Genomic DNA, 21,318 nt, shown 5'->3' on the forward strand with positions numbered 1-21,318 from the left:
TTCTGGACCTGTTATATTATAATTATTTGCAGAATTAGCTCCACTTAGCTCTGAAATTAAAACATGATTGGTTTTGCTTAGGAAAATCTTGTATATATGTGTCCCTTCAGTGGGCAGCTGGTGAGCAGGGTGACAGACCCATGTGACTTCTTCACCCCTCTGAGTGTGCCGAAGTGACGCACACACACACACACACACACACACAGAGCTCTCTGTTGACAGAAACAAGTGTTCAAAATTATGGACAGTCATCATTTTTTTTCTTTTTATGCACTGGCCTCACTGTTTTAAGTTTGTGTGCATGTGTATGTGCATGAATGTGTGTGTACGTGCATGAATCTCTGTTATGTGGTTGCATTGTCTAGTGGGTGGAAGTACAGTACTGTCCCTTTGAAGAACTTGGGAGAACATTTTGTTAAAAAGAATTCCAGGTCCTGCAGAGACACACACCACACACACTAAAGACACACACCACACATACACCACACACAGATATGCTTGCAAGGTAGTACATTTTCATTCCTTCTGAGTAGTCACAGAAATTCCTCCTCCCCTTAAAACTAATAAAATGACTGTTTTATTATTAATCTAACGATAAATGTCACCCTAAAACTTCTGATGATGCCCAAAATTCTTGATGACGATTGATAGTGTGTTATTTATTTGTTTATTTATCTATCTCTTTTTTTGCCTTGAATTCACCACTTGAATTCAAGTGTTGCTGAAACATTATGACGTCCTTCAACTTATGATAGTCTCCAGGCAGCAGCTGCAAAGGTCAGATCCATGCGACAACTAATCTATGACTGAAGATTTGTTGTTGCTGTTGTGTGTGTGTGTGTGTGTGAGAGAGAGAGAGAGAGAGAGAGAGAGAGCTGGAGTGACAAAGAGGTCAAGAGGCAGAGCACAGGGTAAAACACACAGAAAGGACAGACACCGTTGTTTCTTTTTGTTAATGGATATATTTCGTTGTTAAGTTCACAGGTGATAGATTGTAATTTATAACAATGTTATAACACGTCTGTCTTCTCCGTCCTCTGCACTGTCTACTGATTTTCTGTCAAACCCAATGGGTGCAATAGAGCTGTGTGTGCGTGTGTGTGTGTGTGTGTGTGTTTGAGCACATGCACCCAACATGTGACCTTGTGTGTGTGTGTGTGTGTGAGATAGAGAGAGACTCTGCCAGTGTACCTTCTGTGTCCTTTCTGTGTGTGTGTGTGTGTTTGTGTGTGTGTAACAGTGCAGTCATGCTGCAGTATATCAGTGTGGCCTCTCTAATCTGTGCCGTCCAGCGGCACCACTGCTGCTTCTGGACAGCTTCGGTCCACACCACTGTTCAACCAGTGCAGATGTATTTATGTTGTGCTGAGATTTAGTATATAAAGAAGTAATTCATGTTTTCAGGATTACTTTTAGGGACATTCTTCAGGTCTAGACTGTGTCATTGCTGGTGGGCCCTCATATGTCTGTCATTCAGAGCGGTGTTAAGGCTTTTTCTTGCTCCTGTAATTGTTTATCAATCTTTTACTATTAAGACTCATAAAGTATTAGTTTGTAAGCAGCACTAAAAGTACAAATAAACAATGTGCCTTAATGTGTTTCAGTATAGTAGCTTTAATGATTTTGTAAGTGAAGGTCACTCTTGACCCTAGCTGACCTGGCCGGCTCCAGCTCTGCTGGACTCAAGGCTAAAAAAAAGGTTTGGCATCAAAGCGTCTGGGACTTTTTTAAAAGGCTGGACAGTTCAGTTGTCACATGCCTGCCCTGAACTAATCAAGCCACTGATTAACTGAAGACCTTAACAGAAGTTGGCATCTGTTATTCAGCGAGTTGCAAATGGTTAGATTTAGCGTCTGGAAATAGAGTTTAAAGAGACATTGTTGGGTTTTGAGAAGTCTTGTCTAGTGTCTGTCTTTTCAGAGGTATCTAGTTACAGTGAACAGCAAAGATTATTAGAGTATAAATTAGGATATGATAGTTTATTAAATCAACAATTAGTACTGGGTTCAGAGAAATATAGAAAAGATATGTACAGGAAAAGTAAACAGTGGACCATACAGTGACAAATATATGATGAATTAATAAATGATGAAATATTGTGAATAAGTGAAAATATATGAATAAAGTTGGCATAGGAACACCAGGGACCTTTTTGTTTTTGTTTTGTTTTATTTAATAGAGATGATGCAATTTAAAATGAAACTCATGTGTTGCACAGAGAGTTGATCCATTTCTAATTCCCAACCCTTGTGTCCCTATTAAGACTAAACAATTTAGTTGTCACATGCTAAAACTAATCAGTCAGTCTGTCTCATACCACATATGTGATGGTGTGTTGTAGATTATTCACTAAGTGTCAAATCTTTGGTCAGGATTTTTTGAATATTGTAGAATTTGTTTATATGAAATTAATATAGGATAGCTGTAAGTGTAATTAAACCTCCAATTAGAAATGTATGGTGATATCTACATTTGAACATGAACATAGTAAACAAATAACAGAAATAGACCCGATCAAATGTGAAGATCCTAAAATATAAGGAATAAAAAATCTGATGTCAGTGTATGAACTATATTCAGTGTACTCAATAAAAACAGAAGCACTTCCATCATACCAGAGGTGGGGGGTGTTAAATGGACCATATCACACTGCTCATAAAAACCAATATCAGCTCAGTCTCATGCTCTCCTCCCACTAACAGGCATAAAAAGTGTCCAGATTCTCTGTCATATTTCCCATCAGCCTCTCCTCCTCACCCTCTGTCTCCCTCTCCTCATATTTACTGAAAGTCGACTCCCCCCCCCCCTCCCTCACTCTCCCCCCTCACTGACACACACTCTTATATTTGTACTTCCTGTCCTGACACACACACACACACACGCACTCTGACATTCACACATTTCAAACACACTCCCACCTGCAAAGACACCACTCTCTCTAATTATCTGTCTCTCCTTTTTGTCAAATACACACATGCACACACGCGCACACACGCACACGGCTGCGTGTGTTTTTGCTCGATGGTTTTCCAATGAGGCGTTTCTTTGGGCGGGTGTTGGAGCGCCTGGTGTTTCTGTCTAAAAACCTCAAACTGAGTAAATGCAGGAGACCGAGGAAGAAGCTCAGAAGCAGGAAAACCAAACCATCGGTGAGTGACAGACAGATATTAAATCGATTATCTGTGCACATTCTTTACAATGAGTCAGTGTTACACAGCTGAGCTGTAAATCAAAGGAAAGGACGCGTGAAATGTGTGTTTCACTAAAATACTGGTACTTGCATTAGTGTTGTGAGGTAAAATACTTTTACTGACACAAAATAACAATGACAGGCCCTGCATGTTAGGAAAGCCCAGATTGGGGGAGTTAACTGCACTTTACTCAGGCTCAGAGGATGTGCAGCAACCGCTGTGCCACTCTGCCATAAAACATGTTGAAATGCCCTGGAGTAACTAATAAAGTGAGCTCTGATGTGTTTTCTGCAGCAGAGGAGACTGAGCTGTTTGTCACTGTAGTCTCACTTTCTCCATTCTGACTATCTGACTATCTCCTTCTCCCTCTCTCATGCCTAAAATAGCTAGAGTCACTCCATTCAGCACCACAACTCAATCTGCCTCTGTGTGTGTGTGTGTGTGTGTGTGTGTGTGTGTCCTGTTTACTGACAGACAGAATAAAGTTGTCATGGCTGTGAATTTATTAGGTTTGAGTTTACATTGATCAGACTCATGTACGGTGTCTATTTACTGACTTTATTTTTTATTTGTTTACTTTAAATGCATCTTAAATTCTCAACTTTTCTATAATTCACAATTAGACCAACAGTGCTTTTACACCATATGTTTCACAATATGTTTTCAAGAAGCATTACAAAGATATAGAGACGTGGAAAAGTTCAATCTTATCATACTTAGTTCTACAGACGTAATAGCAACCTGTTTGCGGGTAATAGTAGAATTTACAGTAGCCATCAAACTACAGTATATCATAATGATTTTGCCACAGGATTAGGTTTGGTGTTCTACTCTTGACCTATATAGTCTGGTCTATTCATAGAGGGATTTCAAGTAATATAACCTGTCTTGTAGAGGCTGTGTTTGAGGTAAACAGTGGGTGCAAACAGCAGATTGGATTCCTGAACACATATTTTCTTCATGCTACCTGCAAGATAACAGATAATTCACAGTATCTACAGCTGATTCATTTTGTGTTTAGATAGCGTCTTAGCAGGGGTGTACCATAACTGTATCCATTATCTTATTGGTATCAGGCAGTCTGTGCTTAACCCCTTTAATGGCTGCAGAGATTTGCACAAAGCATCACAGCTGCAGTGTTAAAGGTAAGAGCAGGCGTGAAACGCTACATGATGGTGCTGCTGTTAAATGGGTGTCCGGCTTCCTCAAGTTTGAGTCTTTGCTTTGTGTATATATAATATAGATCAATCGCCCTCATTAAACTGTGACCTTCAGCACCAAATGTCTATGTACAAAAACGTGTAATCCTGTATTCTTTTCAGAATAAAAGCACGAGTAAAACGTTGGTATTCTCAGAGGATTTAAAGGATTTATTTGTCACATACACAAGTGATATGTGAAGTGAAATACACTGTGGCATTCTTAGTAAGGCTGTGCCATAAAGATTATGCTAATACATATAATATAAAGAAAGGATAAATGAGAGATAGAAGAAAAATATGTAGGTGCAGTTGCAGGCAAACTATACATTAAAATGCTATACACGCGTCAGTGCAGACAGGCAATGTAAAGGATTCTCTGAGGACAATGTGCAAGTGGAGGATAAGGACATATGAAAACAGAAAGGATTTTTTGTTTTGGACTTTGATGTTGGTATTCAGCTGTCATGCTAATCCCGTAATGTAGTTAGGTCTTTTAAGAATTCCAGACTTTAATGCTGGATGCTACCAAAGATGTGCAAAAACAGTTTGTTTTGTCTGTAATCAGTGTGTTTAACACGGCTGGTTGGTAGAAGATTAACACAGATTGTTGGTCTCTTAAAATCAATGGTGCTACTTTTCTCCAAGACAGACGCCTACAAAGAGTCACAGTGTGTCACAGTGACCTGCATTTGGAAGTGACAAATGACTTTTACTGAATAAACCTACATACCTGCCATTTGTTACTTATTTTCTCATAGTTGCTGCAGTGGACCTCCATGATGGTGCCAGCCATTACAACCATAGCTACACAGCCACCACACACTCCATCAAGTTCTCAACCATGCAGAGTGTGTCTGTGCTGCAATTATAGAGAATATTTTGGATGGTGTTTTTAGGGAATTAGGAGTATTTTATGGGTATCTGGCTCAAATGAGAAAACCACTCTGAATGATTTGATTATATAAAATGTCTTTTCATCTCTGCCAACGGTCCTTTAGTGTAACAAATGATCATGTTTCTGACCATGTGAAACAGAAACATTACAGCCCTTGTGTGGCCATGATTAGCTTACTTTAAACGATTTGTGGACCAGTAAAACTCCTACTGTGTTTGCAGGGTTTTAGGGTTTAGATGTGTGTGTGTGTGTGTGTGTGTGTGTGTGTGCATGTTGTGTGTCTAATCCAAGCTTTAGAGAGTGTGTCCCTGCTCGGTCTGTCTGCATGCAACTAGAGATTGTTGCACATGATCTGGGACAGGTGTATAGAATATTGTGGATTAGTGTAATAGTATATTATGTATAGTATATATGTGCAATTTAATGTGTGTGTGTGTGTGTACGAGTGTGTATGAGAGAGAGAAAGAAACATTGAGATTAAAAGTGTATCTGTATCTGTGTGTGTGTGTGTGTGTGTGTGTGTTCCTATCCCAGATTACCCTAAATTTATCTTTCAACTGCTGACTGGCTATCTGACATGACATCACCAGTGACATTGCCAATGACATCACTGGTGATAACACAGGATGTCCTCTTTCTGATTGCTATTTTAATCTTTTGGCAGCAGAATTTGGAGGATTTGGTAACAAAATGATTTCATTACTCCCCAGTTTATGCTTCAGAATCATATATTGCTTTTCCAAATATGTTAATAATGAGAAAACGATAATAAACCAAAGCTATACAGTGATCAAAATGGCAGTATCATATTGTACTTTCCTTTGTTAGTCTAAACAAAGCTAACAAAAGATTTGGTTAAACCTTCGTCCTGAGCCAAGAGGGAATTGTATGTGTGTGTCTGTGTGTATACAATCAGTTATTGATAGGTAATTAAAGCTGTAATCAATCAGTGTGTTGTTCAGTCAGATGGATGGCTGTATCTTGTTACAAGCTCCTCTTATCAGTAGCCGTTGAACAGTCTGTCTCTTTCCCTCAGTTCTCAATGGCCCTCTTATCACATTACATCAGCACATGATGTATCTTGATATCTTGAAGGCCTCGAAATTTAATTAGATTAAATTCCCAGATGCAGCTCAGGTCACTATGTTGCCATCCAGGGCAAGTTACCTTAACCCTTGATTGGATTTAAGTGCATTCACAGTATTTGTAACTGTCTCTAGATGTATCTTCAGCTGTGTGCAGAGGTGATTTATTTGAGCCTGTCTTCACTGTCTTTGTTTTTGCACCTGGAATTTCCTCTTTAATCTGAATGAGATCTCTCTTCAGCCAGGTTGCCTCCTATTGTTGAGACAGGAACAGGGCTGAAAGATTTATCAGTAGTTTTCTGTGACACTATGTTGAAAGATTGGTCAACTAGTAGTTAGTTAAGTTAATTAGTTATCAGTCATGTAAGATGTCAATAATTGTCAATAAATGGTAAGACATTTTATTGGATTTAACTTTTTTGTTTCTGTGGTTACAGGTGATCCTGACAGTTTACCTCAATGACACCCAGCAGATGCTAACTGAGGTCCCGGTTACACCGGCAACCAGAGTGATTGACGTGGTTGAATACTGTAAAGAGGCCGGCGAGGGGGAATGTCACTTAGCTGAAGTATGGAACGGGCATGGTGAGTCCATCTGTCAGTCCATCACTGATGAATAAAAAATACTGACTGATACTGAACAAGTTGTCAACACAACATATGAACTTCATAAAAGCCATAAAGTTGAGATGGTTAATGTATTAGCAAGCAGTTGCTAATTTACACATCCAGCAGACAAACAGAGACTTTAGCTTTCATTTGAAATTATTTTTTGGCCACCAAGTCCAATCTGACTCTCTTTTTAGCTCCAGTATGATCTCAAACAACTGTGCAGGAATTATCTGGCTTTTTGGCTGCTAAATGCTTCACTATGTTCACCAGCTAGTTGTCTTTTTTCACTGGAAACAGCTGCTTGCTACTGAAACAGTAAATTTACAGGTCATAAAACCAAAACAAAAAACTCCTCAGATCAGAGGGAAACTGTAGGGTCGGGTAATGATTCTCTGTGTGTTCATCACTACAAGCAACCCCTTTCATATTGCATATAATCATTTAAACGATTGTACATGTAACAATTTTGATTAGTACATCAACAGAGACAAGTTAAAGATCATAAAAGCCAGGACAACTCTGGATTATTAAACAAATAACAAAAAAAACATTAGCAAGAGGCGAATACAAGTGTGCATTTCTGCAGATGATGCACAAATTAAATGAATAAATTTAAGCTCAGAATTCACCTTGTTGCAGCAGCTTTCTGTCTGACGTGAGCTCATCTGAAGCATCAACAAAGCATATCAGTCTGTCTATATAGCCAGTAGCCAACACACTGTTGATAGGATCATTAGAAAATTTAGACTTAAATACTAATCTGGCATTTAACACAAACAGAAGAGAGATGGAAAATGGAAATTTGTGATCCTCTACAAATATTTCCACATATCTCTTTTTTGTAGTCTGTTGACAATAGAGTGCTCCAAGGATGACATATTTTTGTATGCTAACCTGGAAGTTAGCATAACCCTGGTCAAGATAATGGGATTTAGGATTACTGCAAAAAACAAGATCTGTGGCAAACACAAGTTTACAATTCTTCCACATATTGCTTAGCAGAGTGCTCTTCACAAATGAACTGGTTTTATTATTGTAGAGATAGATACAATTACCAGAGGTAAAAAGCTGATGTTAGGCTATACACCAACTACACCACAACGTCACCACAACTAAACTTCAGACTTGTAGATTGATTTAGCACTTACTTCTTCTACAAAAGCCTTTCCTCTTATGGAATTAGTAATAGTTTACAAGAGCACAAATCTAAACACAAAGAGGCTGTAAATGTGGACTGGTGAGCGGATTGGTTTTTGTGTTCAGCGTGATGACACTTAATGTCCCAAACAACCTGTGTAGTTTCACTTTGCCACTTGTTAGCAACCTCCTTTTATAAGACACATAAAATGACGGGGGTATTTACTGATGGTTTTTATGTTGTAGAATAAAAATTGGAAATGTTTTGAGCTTGGGATTTCTAACCAAAATCCCAGTTAAAAAAAACAAAAACAAACAAACATAAACTTTGGGTTGAGGGAACTGCGTTTTTAGGGCTCTGGGTTTTAGGCCACATCCCTGAAGCACTTCTACTGATGTGGAGTATAAGCTCTTCTTTTCCTTTTCTTGTAGCCAGACCTGTATCAGTATCACCAGTGACTAGTATTCATATAATTGATATTGACAGGCTGTCTTTTGGGCATTAGAGCATTTACATGATTATAATCCGGTATTATATGTGACAGGATAATCACAGCGTGACTCTGGCCTAGATCGTTTGTTTTGAAGCTAATTATAAACAAAGGCAGACCTATATCACTGCTACAGCCTGTGAAATCAATAAGAGCGCTAAGTGCCTCCTGTACACTGGATGTCATTGTAAAACTTGAATAGACCAGTCCATCACGCGCAGACACGTAGAGCTACTGTGTCCATTAGAGCATGGCCTACATTCATTCAATCATAGCTGTTGTAGCAGTGATCCACATAACAACACAGTGTGTTTGCGTAGCAGTGTGGTGTGACTGAGCGGTCAGACAGGCTATAAATGGCTCTAACACTATACTGTTTCTTAGAGGGTGACACTGTAAAGCAACACATAATGAATGGTGGTATAAATCGTATTGCCTCAAAGCTTTGCTGGGTGACGAGAGGCCATGCCTCAAGGCCACAAGTGGCCTCACAGCTGATGCATGTGTGAGGCCACAAAGCCATTGTCTATGTGTGTGTGTATTATTAGCTTTGATGGATGGATGGGAGAATATAGTTACTGGGTTTTGAAAATGCTTTCATGCGCTGACCTTCTTTCTTTTTAGTTTTTCTGCTTTAATCATATAAATGTGTGAATATTTACACACAACTGAAAAGGCAGAGTTATAGGTTAAAAATAATTAATTGTGCAAAATCCCATTTTTACAGTGGCAGCCATTACAGTCCATTACAGACACCATTTAAGATTTATATGAAGTTGGGTTAGTTTTAGTATGAAAGGTCAATTGAGAGTCAAAACAAGTTTCCAACCTTGTTGTCATTTTTTTGGCTATGGGGATACATTTATTTTACATTTGAATCATGGGTTATGTAGAATTAAAAGACAAATTTTAAACTTTAGGATTATTTAACTTGCCCACTCTAACCTCAGGTTTTGAGGAAGTATTTGTAAGTTTTGCTATTGCGACATAGCCAGTAGCCTCCAATTGATCCTGAAGACGTAGCACTGCTCATAGGGCGTATTGTAACATCTTGTCTTGTAAACACAATGGTGGCTGAAAGTCTTTTCAAGCAGCAATCACTACCACCTGCTCCCAACAAGAAACTACATTTGGCGGCAGAGAAAATTTACAAACAGCCCCCTTAAGATGGTAAAAATCTTATTTCTCACTTTCTGATTGATTCTTGATTTTTGAGTGAAACTAAACTCAAGGCTGCACGATACCATTAAACTGATATATTTTATATGTCACATTTGGTATCTTTGTTGGGTTTGGACAATGGTTGCGCAACATGCAACATGCAGTCACATTTGACCGAGCCTCCAGCAGGACAGCGGGAATGAAGAGATTAATAAACTGAAGAGAGATCGAATCACAAAAGTATAAAATTATAACCATCATAAAGAGTTCAAAAACCTTTAGAGAGAACTCAGTCTGATGAAGTATTTTATTTAGCCAACCCTTACAGCTGAGTGAAGAATGAAACAAATGTGCTGTTACAGAAAACTTCACGATAATGTATGTAATAGTCATTTAATTATCTTATTCATAAATGGTCTTGTCCTGGTTTCTCAGGATAAATGACAATGAGGTGCAGTCTGCAATATCTCACGTTTTCTCCCCCTCTGTCTCTTCTCAGAGCGAGTTCTCCCTCAGGAGTTGTTATTGTTGGACCTCCTTCAGCAGTGGGGGGCCAGGAGGCCTGAGGTCAGCTTCTACCTCAGACACTGCCCCTCCTGGGCACAAGGTACAGCAAAACAAACACACATACATGACATGTTGAGTCCACCCAAACTTCTCATATGAGTCTAATTGCTGACTCAAACAGATTTCATATGTTTTCATTATTGAGCAACGTTCACTCACATGTGGAAAACACACATAAACAGAGACAGTAGTGTGTGTGTGTGAGGTTTAGAGGCTCGGTCAGGGGCTCAGTCAGTAATTAGCCACATAAGATGATTAGGGTTACATAACATGGATGGTGCAAACGTGAAGGAGAGGAGGACAGAGACATGGACAGGAGGATGGTTTGGTCTGCTGCAGAAACGTCAGGTGATATTCTGGGAGAATATCTGTTTCAATTACTCAGTGCATTAATGAACACATTTGTGAAATCAGTATTAAACATTCATGCAAAACCAATCCAGCTAAATGTATGTATTTTCCTCAAAACTTGAACTTGTTCAGTAAAAAGGAAGTGGATGAATGATTGTGTAATAAGCGTAGAGCTGCAGGGCTGCTGCTGTTACTGTCACACTGTATCTGCTCCCCGGCAGGGAGAGCACAACCTCACCACCTGCTGGTGTATTCCCTTTTTACTCCCCATTCATCAAAAACAAAATTATCATTCATTAGAATCTCATCATTATCATATGTTTGTGAGAGGTCAATCATGAATTAAACATAACACTTGTAACACTGGGTTTTTTCAACTTGACTGAGTCATAAAGCCCATTGATTTTTTCCCATGTGTGTGTTTTGATTCTTTATTACTGTATTGGTATCTAAACCTTTATTAATACTATATATATGCCACATTACTTTCAAGTATTCTGTCAACAATGAACAGGATGTAGCCCAGCTTGTTGTGCCAGCAGCTTTGCGAGATTTTGTAAGATCAAGAATCCTAATACTACAAATCGAGAGTGGTTTTTGTGTCTGTGTGTGTGTGTGTCTGTCCATGTAACTGCTCTGTTTAGGAAGCAGCTAGGGGCACTAAATTTTAAAGGAACTTATTTCAAACCCTGTCCTGTCATTTCATTCTTTTTTACTCCACTCATATACTGTGTGATATGCAGTAATATGAGACTCGAGGGTTCACTACCCACAGATGAGGAGGACAAAGAGGTTCTTCAATTCAATATGGTTATTGAGAAAAAAGAGGAGGCAGTTGGGAGGAGAAAGAGCCGACGCTGTAGAGCCAGAGAATGGAGACTGCCGAGGCTCCAGGCTGCAGTGAAGGCAGCTGAGGAGCAGCTAGAGGACAAACATCAATGAGTGAGAGTGAGCAGAGAGGTTTGAGGAGCTGGATAGAAAGTTCAAAGAATGAAATGAGAGGAGGCGCAGGAGGGGGAACTGGTTTGTCAGGATGTTCTTGTGCAAACTCTGGACAAGACGTTGAACAGAAGGGGGATTGTGTATGGGTTCCAGCTCAATAATAATGCTTTCACACATACACTGAAACCTTGAACTTATCTGGACATTACTTGAAGGAGCTGTATGTGAGATCAAATCAGTGACCTGACCAGACACAGGTCAGGTCAGGTCCGGGTAAGACTTTAATCTGTTAGCTGTAGGAGGATAGAAGAGCCTGTTTTCCCCTTTTGTCCCTCTGCTTCCAGCGCTGACATCTGGGTTTTAATGTGAATGAATGTGAATGACTTCACAACATGCATGCAAAGTGATGAGTGACTGGCTGGGTGATGCCCCTCTGCATCAGCCAAACTGTCCCTCCTGTTTGCTGCCAACTTGTGTTTGGCTCCTCACCTAATATCATAAAACAGCTTCTTAAATTGGCCAATTACTGTCCAAGGACCAGAGCAACACATTACCTTAATGTATTACCTCCTCCTGGGCCTCATTGAAGTTGCCTGCATCTCCCACACAAGGACATCACCTTCCTCTCAGAAGCTTACCCTGCGTCTCTGCATCATCAAATCAACTAGTGATGATGTATTTCTCTCTGCCTCCATATACGACTCTTTATTATTAACATACTACTTTAACTCTCCAAGAGTCCATTGAATGTAAACATTGCTTTAAGTCCTGTGTTGATCGTAAGATACACTTATATCTGCTCCAGTGAATATAAAGTACAGCTGTAAGTGCTCTATTGACTGGAGGTGAAACTTGGAGCTGCCTGGGATTAGCCCAGATTGAACCTGTCTGGTCTTAGTAGCATTAAAAGGAATGATGCTATTTATAGATTACACACTCTCAGACAGAGATAGAGCTACATATAGATGAGAGAAAAGGAGGGATTCCACCTTTTATGTGTAGTCAGAGTTTATCTTTGACATTTCTATCTCACCCAAAAAAAAAAAGCAAAAAGGAAATAGACACATTTTCTATTATGTGTTTTTGATGCTTTAAACAAACCAACATTCATGCATAATCAATATTACTATAAGGCAACACCTTGTCCTCTGTATTTCAGTATAGCAGGCGAGCTGCCAACAACATCCTCTACATCCTTAGTAGCAGGAATAAGACAGGATTCAAACAAGGACAGTGCTAACAAGGACACATAATAACTTTCCCTTTCAAGACCAGAATGCATTGTAGAATACTGAGACTAGAGTGTGATTGATATAAAAAAAAAATAAAATAAAAAAAAATAAAAATAAAAATATATATATATATAAAAAGCATCAAGATATTTGCAATATGTTAGAAATTTTAATGTCATGTGATTATGACTTATATGTAATGGAAAGCAAGTTTTAAACCCTAAAGCTGATGTGCCCTGTGGATTTATCTTTGTGATAAGGCACACACATGGCTGACTGGTTAATTAAGGCCAAGGCCCTTTCTCTCTCCGTCTCTCTCTCCGTCTCTCCCTCCGTCTCTGTCCATCGCACAAGGCTCATCCTACCCAGGTTCATTTTAACGTCTTATTTCAGCATCTCTGCTCAGATTGCTCAGACTTCTTCCCGTTGTTCATTTATATGCAGGAAGTCAGCAGCCTTTGGAGCAGAGCTGGACCTTGGAAGAGAGCGCTAATGACAGGGTAGGTGCATCCACGCACACACACACCCACACCCACACACACACACACACACACACACTGGAGCTGGGTCGGACTGAAGGTGCAGTTATGCTGTGTTATGCATCTCCAATTAGCTCAACCTCAACACCAGGACCTGTTGCGCAAATAAGGACCTTTTACACTGCAACAGATACATATATTGTTGAGAGCTTCAGTTTGAAAAGATATTGCAGATTTGATTCAACTACACAGTATGCACTATGTATGTACTGTTTACAGTTACTGTAAATATTGTACATACTGTACAGTACAAATGTACATTTTTGGACCCGAGAATCCCTTTGTTTTAAACCTGGATTGTGTTCACTAGTTGAACCTATTATCTTAAATACACAAGCCCACTTAAAGCTGCACATGCTCTTCAGTGTATTTGTGAGCTGCTTGTTGGGATATTTAGTGAACCACGAAGGTAAGTTACAAGTTTAGAGACTGCTCAGCAAAGAGCCAGTTAAGTCCAATCCAGTAAACAATGTTTTTATGTAATTCTATCGTCTTTGTTAATACAAATGCAAACAATAAAAATATATGAGTGTGTGAGTTTTCACGGTACAATGCAAGCGTACATGTATCTCTCTGTCTGTGAGCTTGTATAGTCTAGGGGATTAGCCCACGGATTAGTGACAGTGATGATTATAGTTTTCTACAGGCGAAAACCATGTGAACAAACACACACACACACACACAAACACACAAACACACACACACAAGTATAATTATTGTATATGTATGGGCAGAGAGACAAACAGAGAAAATGAGAATTAGCTTTTTGTCAACAGTATGACTAATTACCGTTAGCTAACTGTTTTTCTTTGCTAGCTTGTTTTATCCTGTTATCTTCTCCGCAAAATAACGAGTCATAAAGTAAAAAGAGCAGCTGACCTCATGCTGGCAGCTTTTTATTTGTCTCTAACTGCTGTTTTCATCCACGTTAGCTATTGTATTTAACTCAGGCTAGACGTTTGCTTTGTACGTGTTGGTTAGGCCTCGGTTAGCCAGTCACCAACCATGTTTGTATATGTGTATCTGTGTTGGTCAGTCTGCTGGTTAGTCAGCCAGTGTGTGTGTGTGTGTGTGTGTGCATGTGGCGGTCAGTCAGTGAAGGTAGGATTAGCTTGGTCCCATGACATAACAGGGCTAAGAGGATTGTTAGTCAAACAGCTCCTCCTCCTCCTCCCTCTTGTCCTCTTCCTCTCACTTCGCTCACTTCTTCGCAGACGTCTTGAAGTCTCTGTCTTTCTTTTGTCCTCTACCTTTTACATCTGGTTGAAAGCAACAACAAAGAGTTTGAGGCGAGACAGGAGTGTGGGGGTGAGTTTCTTTCTCTCTTATGTGGATGTACGTGTCAGTGCATCAATATTAGTGTGAAGGTGTGTGTGTAGAGCTCAGCAAAGTGTGTGTATGTGTGTGTGTGTGTGTGTGTGTGTGTGTGTGTGTGTGTGTGTGTGTGTGTGTCTGCTTTACCCTTTCTACCCACCATACACTTTTAAGCCGTCCTCACACATCATACATAATAGAACAATTGAAAAAGTAGAAGTAGGAGCAGATGTAAAGGTGACTTTGAAATGTGAGTGTGTGTGTGCATGCTTTACTTTTGTGTCTCCTTAAACTTCAACACACTCACACTGTGTGATGGCTCAACAAACAGATATCTCTATCTGATAGGTTGAGACTTTTGGCAGTGTGTGTGTGTCTGTGTGTGTGTGATAAAATGCACAGTGACTTTTTACATCAATGCGATGTAAACTCTGGACACTGTGCAGGCAGGGTGTGGCTTTTGGCCATGTGTGTTTGGGGCGACATTGTTATTGTGTGTTTGTGTGTGAGCCTCACTTTAGGGGTGTGGATTCATGACTCCAAGTCAGGGTGTGACTCCTGGCTCTATATAATCATATCCAAAATCTTTCACTTACTCACTCACACACACAAACACACACCAGATGCCGTTTCTTCCCACAGTGATGACAGATGTCGGTGTGCATGTATAAGAGAGAAGGAGACTTACTACCTCAGTGATTTGTGTGCCGTGTGACAGAAAAAAAACTTTCCCACCGAAATCAGAGCACAGTCACTGTCTTTTAGTTAAGTTAGTTAGTATGGTGATTTTGTCAGAAATTTACTATTTCGCCTTTCTGCTTCCATTGAAAGTGACAGATTTCTATCAGGTGAGGCATGAAGTAAAAAAGTTTTGAAAATGTGAGGAGAGTACAAATTAATCTACTGCACTTTGTGCAGACTAGAAAATGTTAGCATACCGGCATGCTAAACTGAAATATAAATTGTGGACATGTCTGTAGCTCTTTTCACCAAATCGGACACATTGTCTGTGTCCACCAGAGAATTACAAGTAGGCTGAGGTCAACAGTTTTTCACATTCAACTGCTCATAATTACAGTTTAAATGATATGTTGTGAACTCGGACCACACCCTCACAGAGGTGTTGGTAGCAGGTGAGGTGGTGGTAGTTTTTAAATAAGTGAATATGTTTAGTGTAATATTATGGAAGAATTTGACACAGAACTATGTCAGCTGCTAATTAAAAAAATATATAACTGCCAAATAAATATCACGGCCCAACGCTGGTTTTTTGCAGACAGTGCTCTTCTCCCAGCTCAACACAGCCTCCTACAAACTTCCCCTCTAACCTCACAACGACCACGGGGACTGTCACACACTTTGAGTTAACACACGCATGCACACACATGATTCAGTCTGTTGATCCAACCGTGTGTAACTCTACCCCATCCAGCTGTGTGTGAGGGCACTGCTGAGAGATATATTAAGAAGTCAGGAGTGTCTGTGTATGTTTGTCTGCTCTTGGCAAAACACACATGTCAGGGGTTGTGTTGATGTAGATTAAGATGAATATTTTTACTATGCGTCACCAATAGTAATACCTTGGTAAGTTATATGGTTGGTTCAGGGACATTGGCAGACTTGACTTGCTAGATGTGACCTGGTGATGGTTTAATAAAGGTATTGCTGCTATAAATGATTATTAAAGGTGCATTTTACATTTTATTTAAAGTTTTCTGATGACATGTGGGTGATATTTTGTGGCGTCGGGACTTTGACATAGCCGCTCGTCCTGTTTTTGTTCCTGAACTCTGGCTCAGGTGTTCACTGTTGCCCAAAGACACAGTCAGTAAACATGGTTGTTGATGGACAAGCTGCCTGTGGTGGGGTTCAAAGATGTGACCTCTCAGTTACAGGTTGATCTCTGCAACAAGCGGGCCACCCTGCTGTGTGAATGTTAGTCGCTGGAGTGGTTCTGATAACAGAGTTTTCCCTCTGGTCGTGCTGGGGCTGCAGGAATGTCTGAAGGCTGTTATTGTAGACTAGGAGGAATATTTTTACTGGAGGCGTACAGCAGATGGGAAGGGGATGGGTTTCATTGCTAGAGGGACCTGTGATCAGAGCAACCTGTGTGTGTGTGTGTGTACGTGTGTGTGTACGTGTGTGCATAACTCTGAGAACATACGCACTGGGAAATATAATTCTTGCACACTGAGCAGGTCAAATATTCCCATGTGCTTCAGATTATAGCTGTGATCTCAGCATATGTACAACTGCCACAAAGACCAGTGAACAGCAGCAACATGAAGATAGTTGCTGTTAAAATTATCTTCAGTAACTGATCATTAGCAGGCGCTTTCTCCAGTGCAGTTTCAGTAAAATGTCATGAAGTGAATTTATTGACACCAATACAGTGGAACCTTGAAATGAGGCTTCACCTCAGTGAAACATTTCCCACACTTGAAACTTTGAAACTTACAGTCCCTCAGGCAGCCCCACCAGGGGTGCCAGATTTGATTGACAGCAAATAGTCCAATCAAAGCCTTGAACCTGCTGCAAATCTGCTGCGTCTTCTGCAGCACTGCCAACCAAAAACCAAATCATCACTCTCAAAGGAGTTTTAAATCGAAAGCAAAGGACTGGACCAGTCCCAGCCTGGTCAGGTGCGAGAAAGAACTGATGAAGCCTCTTGGATGAGAGGTGAAACGTCTTCCTAGACAAATAACCAAGTCCAGTTGCTTTCGATTTAAAACTCCTTTGAGATACTATGACCTGGACAAATGAGAATATTCACAGGCCCAAATCATCACTCAAAGACTAGAGAATGTTCTTCTTTCGAGGGAACTTTGTGCCATCATATCACAGACCAAAAAGTGTCAAACTCTGAGATTTTAACATATATGAGTCGCAGGTCTGTGCCATGGTTCACAGCAGCTACACCCATACACCGATGGGCCCGACTATGGGCCAGCATTTACAATACAAGTTACAGGATGAACTATGGATCCTAGCAAGTAAGGTTAAAGGTAAATAAAACCACAAATCATTTGTGAGTGGCGATGGTGGATGTCAGCAGAAATGTATTTTGTTACATAGTTGTTGACATATAAATGAATAATCAGGCTGGTTCCAAACGTCTCTGCATCATATCACTGTTACAGAAGGAGCTATGAAACTATGTCTAACTATGTGCCAAAGTTATGGTACATTTAGGGGCTGTTTGAATAACTGATCGTATGAAGGGCTTAAATAATTATCACAGCACTGGTCGTCTGTTTTATTAGCAGGCTACGTAGTTAAGGCAAACCCTAAATCACCATTACTAAGTTGAAAAAGTACCACCACCAAGTCTCTGGGATAGTATTACCTTAAACAGAGAGGGCTTTTCATTTGCTACGACTTTGGAACTGAATTATAAAAAAAAACAAAAAAAACTTTTCAGTCAAGTAGCAACGGGCTGAAATGACATTTGGTTGTGGCAGTCATTGATCATCTATTGCATGCCTCTAGTGTCCTGTGTTGACTAGCTAGTCAATCTCCTCCTCCAACTATTGCAAACAGCTCAGAAACATTTTTACCCACCCAGTCAAATTAAAGCAATTTTAGTGTGATGAAAACTACCCAGTGTGGCAGTAAACTCTACCAGTACCACACTGTCTGTATTTGTTCCTGTAATCAGAGGAAATTGAATCTTAGCCTGAAATCAGTTCAGCTAAGGAAATGTTTTTGTTTAGTTAGTTGTAATATTTCAACATGCAAAATCATACCTCATCACACACGTCACTCAGTCATCATGGAGCCAGTGAGCTGGAGGATGATTTCGATGTTGGCCACAATTGCTCTGAAGAGCTGCTGACTCTCCCAAAAATCATTTTAAAGCCAGGGGAATTTGAATGCCCTTTTTGTGGAGTCAGTGCCTCCTGAAAGAGTTCAATTCTGCAGGAAACTTGAGTAGTTCAAACATATCAGTTTCAGCCTTTAACAGCTATGAATGTTAATGCAAATGTCATCCACCAGCAGTAAAAATAAGTTAGATTTAATTATAAAATTATAATGAATCACACACACACACACACACACACACACACACACACACACACACACACACACACACACAGACAGCCCACTCACACCCACAGATGCCTAAACCCAGAACAATAGCACTGGCAAAAAATCCAGTCTGCAAAACTGGATGTGTGTGTGTGTGTATCTTTTACCGAGTAAGACAGATGTGTGTCTGTTTCACAGGGTGAAAGAGAAAATGCGTGACGCAGCAGTTAGGTCACATGTCACTGTGTGTGTGTGTGTGTGTGTGTTGCAGAGAGCGAGACAGAGAAAGAGAGAAGAGGAAAATATGACGCAGCAGGAGTCAGCTGTTACTCTTTGTGTGTTTCGGTTTGTGTGTGCATACATGTCGTGTGCACGCATGTGCCGCATCTGGCGGAAATCTGTGCCACGAGATCGCTGTATGCGCTTGCTCGGCCGTTAATCTCCCAGCATCATCATTATAATCATCATCATCGTCTTCCTCAGAACACACATCTGGAACTGGAGGCAGAGGTTGATTGAGAGCAGCTCGTGCCCCATCAGGCTGTGGTGCAGTGATTTCCCTTCTGAGAGAAAGTGGGAGAGAGACAGAGGGAGGTGTGTGTGTGTGTGTGGGGGGGGGGGGGGGGGGGGGGGGGGGGGGGGGGGGGGGGACTCGCTGCAGCAAAAAGCCAGCTGCAGAGGAATGACAAGGACTGAGAGAAAGAGGGATGAAGGAATGCAGACGTCGAAATGATGTAGAAAGATGTTGAAAGGTGAAGAGGGGAAGGGGAGATGAAGAGATGAGGGAAATACAGAAGAGAGGGTGGTATAGAAAGATGGAAGGATAGAGGAAAAGAGGGAGGTACTGTGTATGAAAGAATGACTTTCTGTCTGTCTCTTTGTGCCAATTCACAGGTTTACATGTTTGTAGTAGTTGAATGTAGTGTCACATTAGTGGGCTTTCCACTGCTCCCACGTCATATGAGAACACACCAATAACTGACAGAGAGTCTGTATGAGAGAGAGAGAGAGAAAGAGGGGGAGGGAGGGAGCGTGGGCCGAGCAAGCGAGAGGCAGAGAGCGAGGGGGAGAGAGTGTCGTAAATCACAGCACATCACCAGGCAGACGAGAGGGAAAGTTGTGATAAGGATCGCTCTCCTTTCCCCTCCTTTAAGCGTTTCTCCCTCCAGCCTCTGGCAACATTTTTCCATCTGAAACCATTAAGGTCCAGTGTGTCTCTGAGCGGCTGTGAGGATGGAGTGGAATGAGGTGGATTTGGTGCAGGAATTTACTGTTGAAGGACAATGCAGCAAAATTAAAGTCCGCTCCTGCAGGATCACATGGGACAGCCTGCAGGTAAATACAGCACAGCGGGGGGCTGATAGAAACTGCATGTTAATGTCAGCTGGGGGCTCAGAGCAGCGCAGTCTGCACGGTGGCGTGCAGCGTCTTAACAGCGTGAATACATGACAGCACTGTTAAGAATCAGGTGAACTGTTAACTTTTCAGTAGCTGTAGGATGCATGTCGTCATTGGAAAGACAGAAACAGCAGCATGTGGTGATAAAAACTTCACTGACAGGAAAACAAGATGTTAAACTCGCTGTTTTAAATGACAGACAATCATTAGTCCAATCATTCTGACAATCTGCAGATAGTGTCACCTACTGTTTGCTTTAGGAAACCTAATATATGGTCAGCTTTTTATGTTTTTATTATAGTTTGATGACTGAGCGTTTTGCCAGCTGCCTATAAAAGTAGTTTTTGAAACCTCCAAGAATCAATTTCTGCTACTGATTGTCGTGATAAACTCAATACATAATGCACAGTAACATGTCATTTAATCATCGGCAGCACCAGAATTTTTCCTGCAGTTAATTAGACATAGATGTGTAGCATTTGAAAGTCAGTTTCATGTATCATACAGTGTTCCTACTAAAAACGCTTAATATTTCAAAGAACTGCACAATAACAATCAAAAATCTTTTTTTTTTTCCTTTAGGTTCAAAAAAATGTAGCAGGACTGTGAGGTAGGACTAAAACGCATGCAGAGGGGAGGCAGATACAGAAATACAAGACATATTGCTTTGGAAAACTAAGAACAATTAAGGCAGAACAGAGAAATTACACTCATATATTAAAAAGCAGGTAACACGGTAGGAAACGCATAAAAATGTTGCATTTTTGGTGACAGAATACTCTAACCAGCTGCCAATGAAGCTACTTACAAGCTGCGTTGAGTTTTTGTGATGTACTTTATCCAGGCTGGACAACTTCCTCTAGCTGCCAGCCATTTATCTAACGTTGTTAACAACACTGTTAACAACAACAGCACTGTAGCTACAATAGCCTGTCACCACTGTGACGGCAAACTGGACAAAAGAATACTTAAATCAGCCAATCAATATTTTACAATAACAATTTTCACATGTAACAATGTGACAGTGAGTGAAAGAGGTAGTGATGTAGTGACGAACCCACAGACAATCAAACCCCTCAGCTTTACAGTGAGTTTCAGCTCATTGTTGTGGTTTTCTGACCCACAACTTTACTGTTGTGCTTCAGTCTCACAGGTCTTATCGTGTTTATTGG

At 40.5% G+C, this 21,318-nt stretch overlaps 1 protein-coding gene across 6 annotated transcripts in view; it reads left to right on the forward strand.

Moving 5' to 3' along the window:
- Nucleotides 1-21,318, forward strand: part of LOC139614228 (apoptosis-stimulating of p53 protein 1-like) — a 48,073-nt gene that overhangs the window by 5,514 nt on the left and 21,241 nt on the right. For 2 of the 6 annotated variants that reach the window (XM_071471414.1, XM_071471415.1), the window contains exons 1-4: nucleotides 2,881-3,149; nucleotides 6,811-6,958; nucleotides 10,274-10,381; nucleotides 13,311-13,366. In XM_071471414.1, the coding sequence (XP_071327515.1) occupies nucleotides 3,033-3,149; nucleotides 6,811-6,958; nucleotides 10,274-10,381; nucleotides 13,311-13,366 (429 nt within the window). In that variant the 5' untranslated portion in view covers nucleotides 2,881-3,032. Of the gene's footprint in view, nucleotides 1-2,880; nucleotides 3,150-6,810; nucleotides 6,959-10,273; nucleotides 10,382-13,310; nucleotides 13,367-14,038; nucleotides 14,714-19,855; nucleotides 20,084-21,318 lie in introns of those variants that run through there. The other 4 variants (XM_071471419.1, XM_071471416.1, XM_071471418.1 and 1 more) reach the window with 4 other exon arrangements.

Source organism: Trachinotus anak, unplaced genomic scaffold (genome assembly GCF_046630095.1).
Source record: "Trachinotus anak isolate AG129_WGS33_773 ecotype Australia unplaced genomic scaffold, CSIRO_AGI_Tana_v1 ptg000033l, whole genome shotgun sequence".
NCBI classification, from domain to species: Eukaryota; Metazoa; Chordata; class Actinopteri; order Carangiformes; family Carangidae; genus Trachinotus; species Trachinotus anak.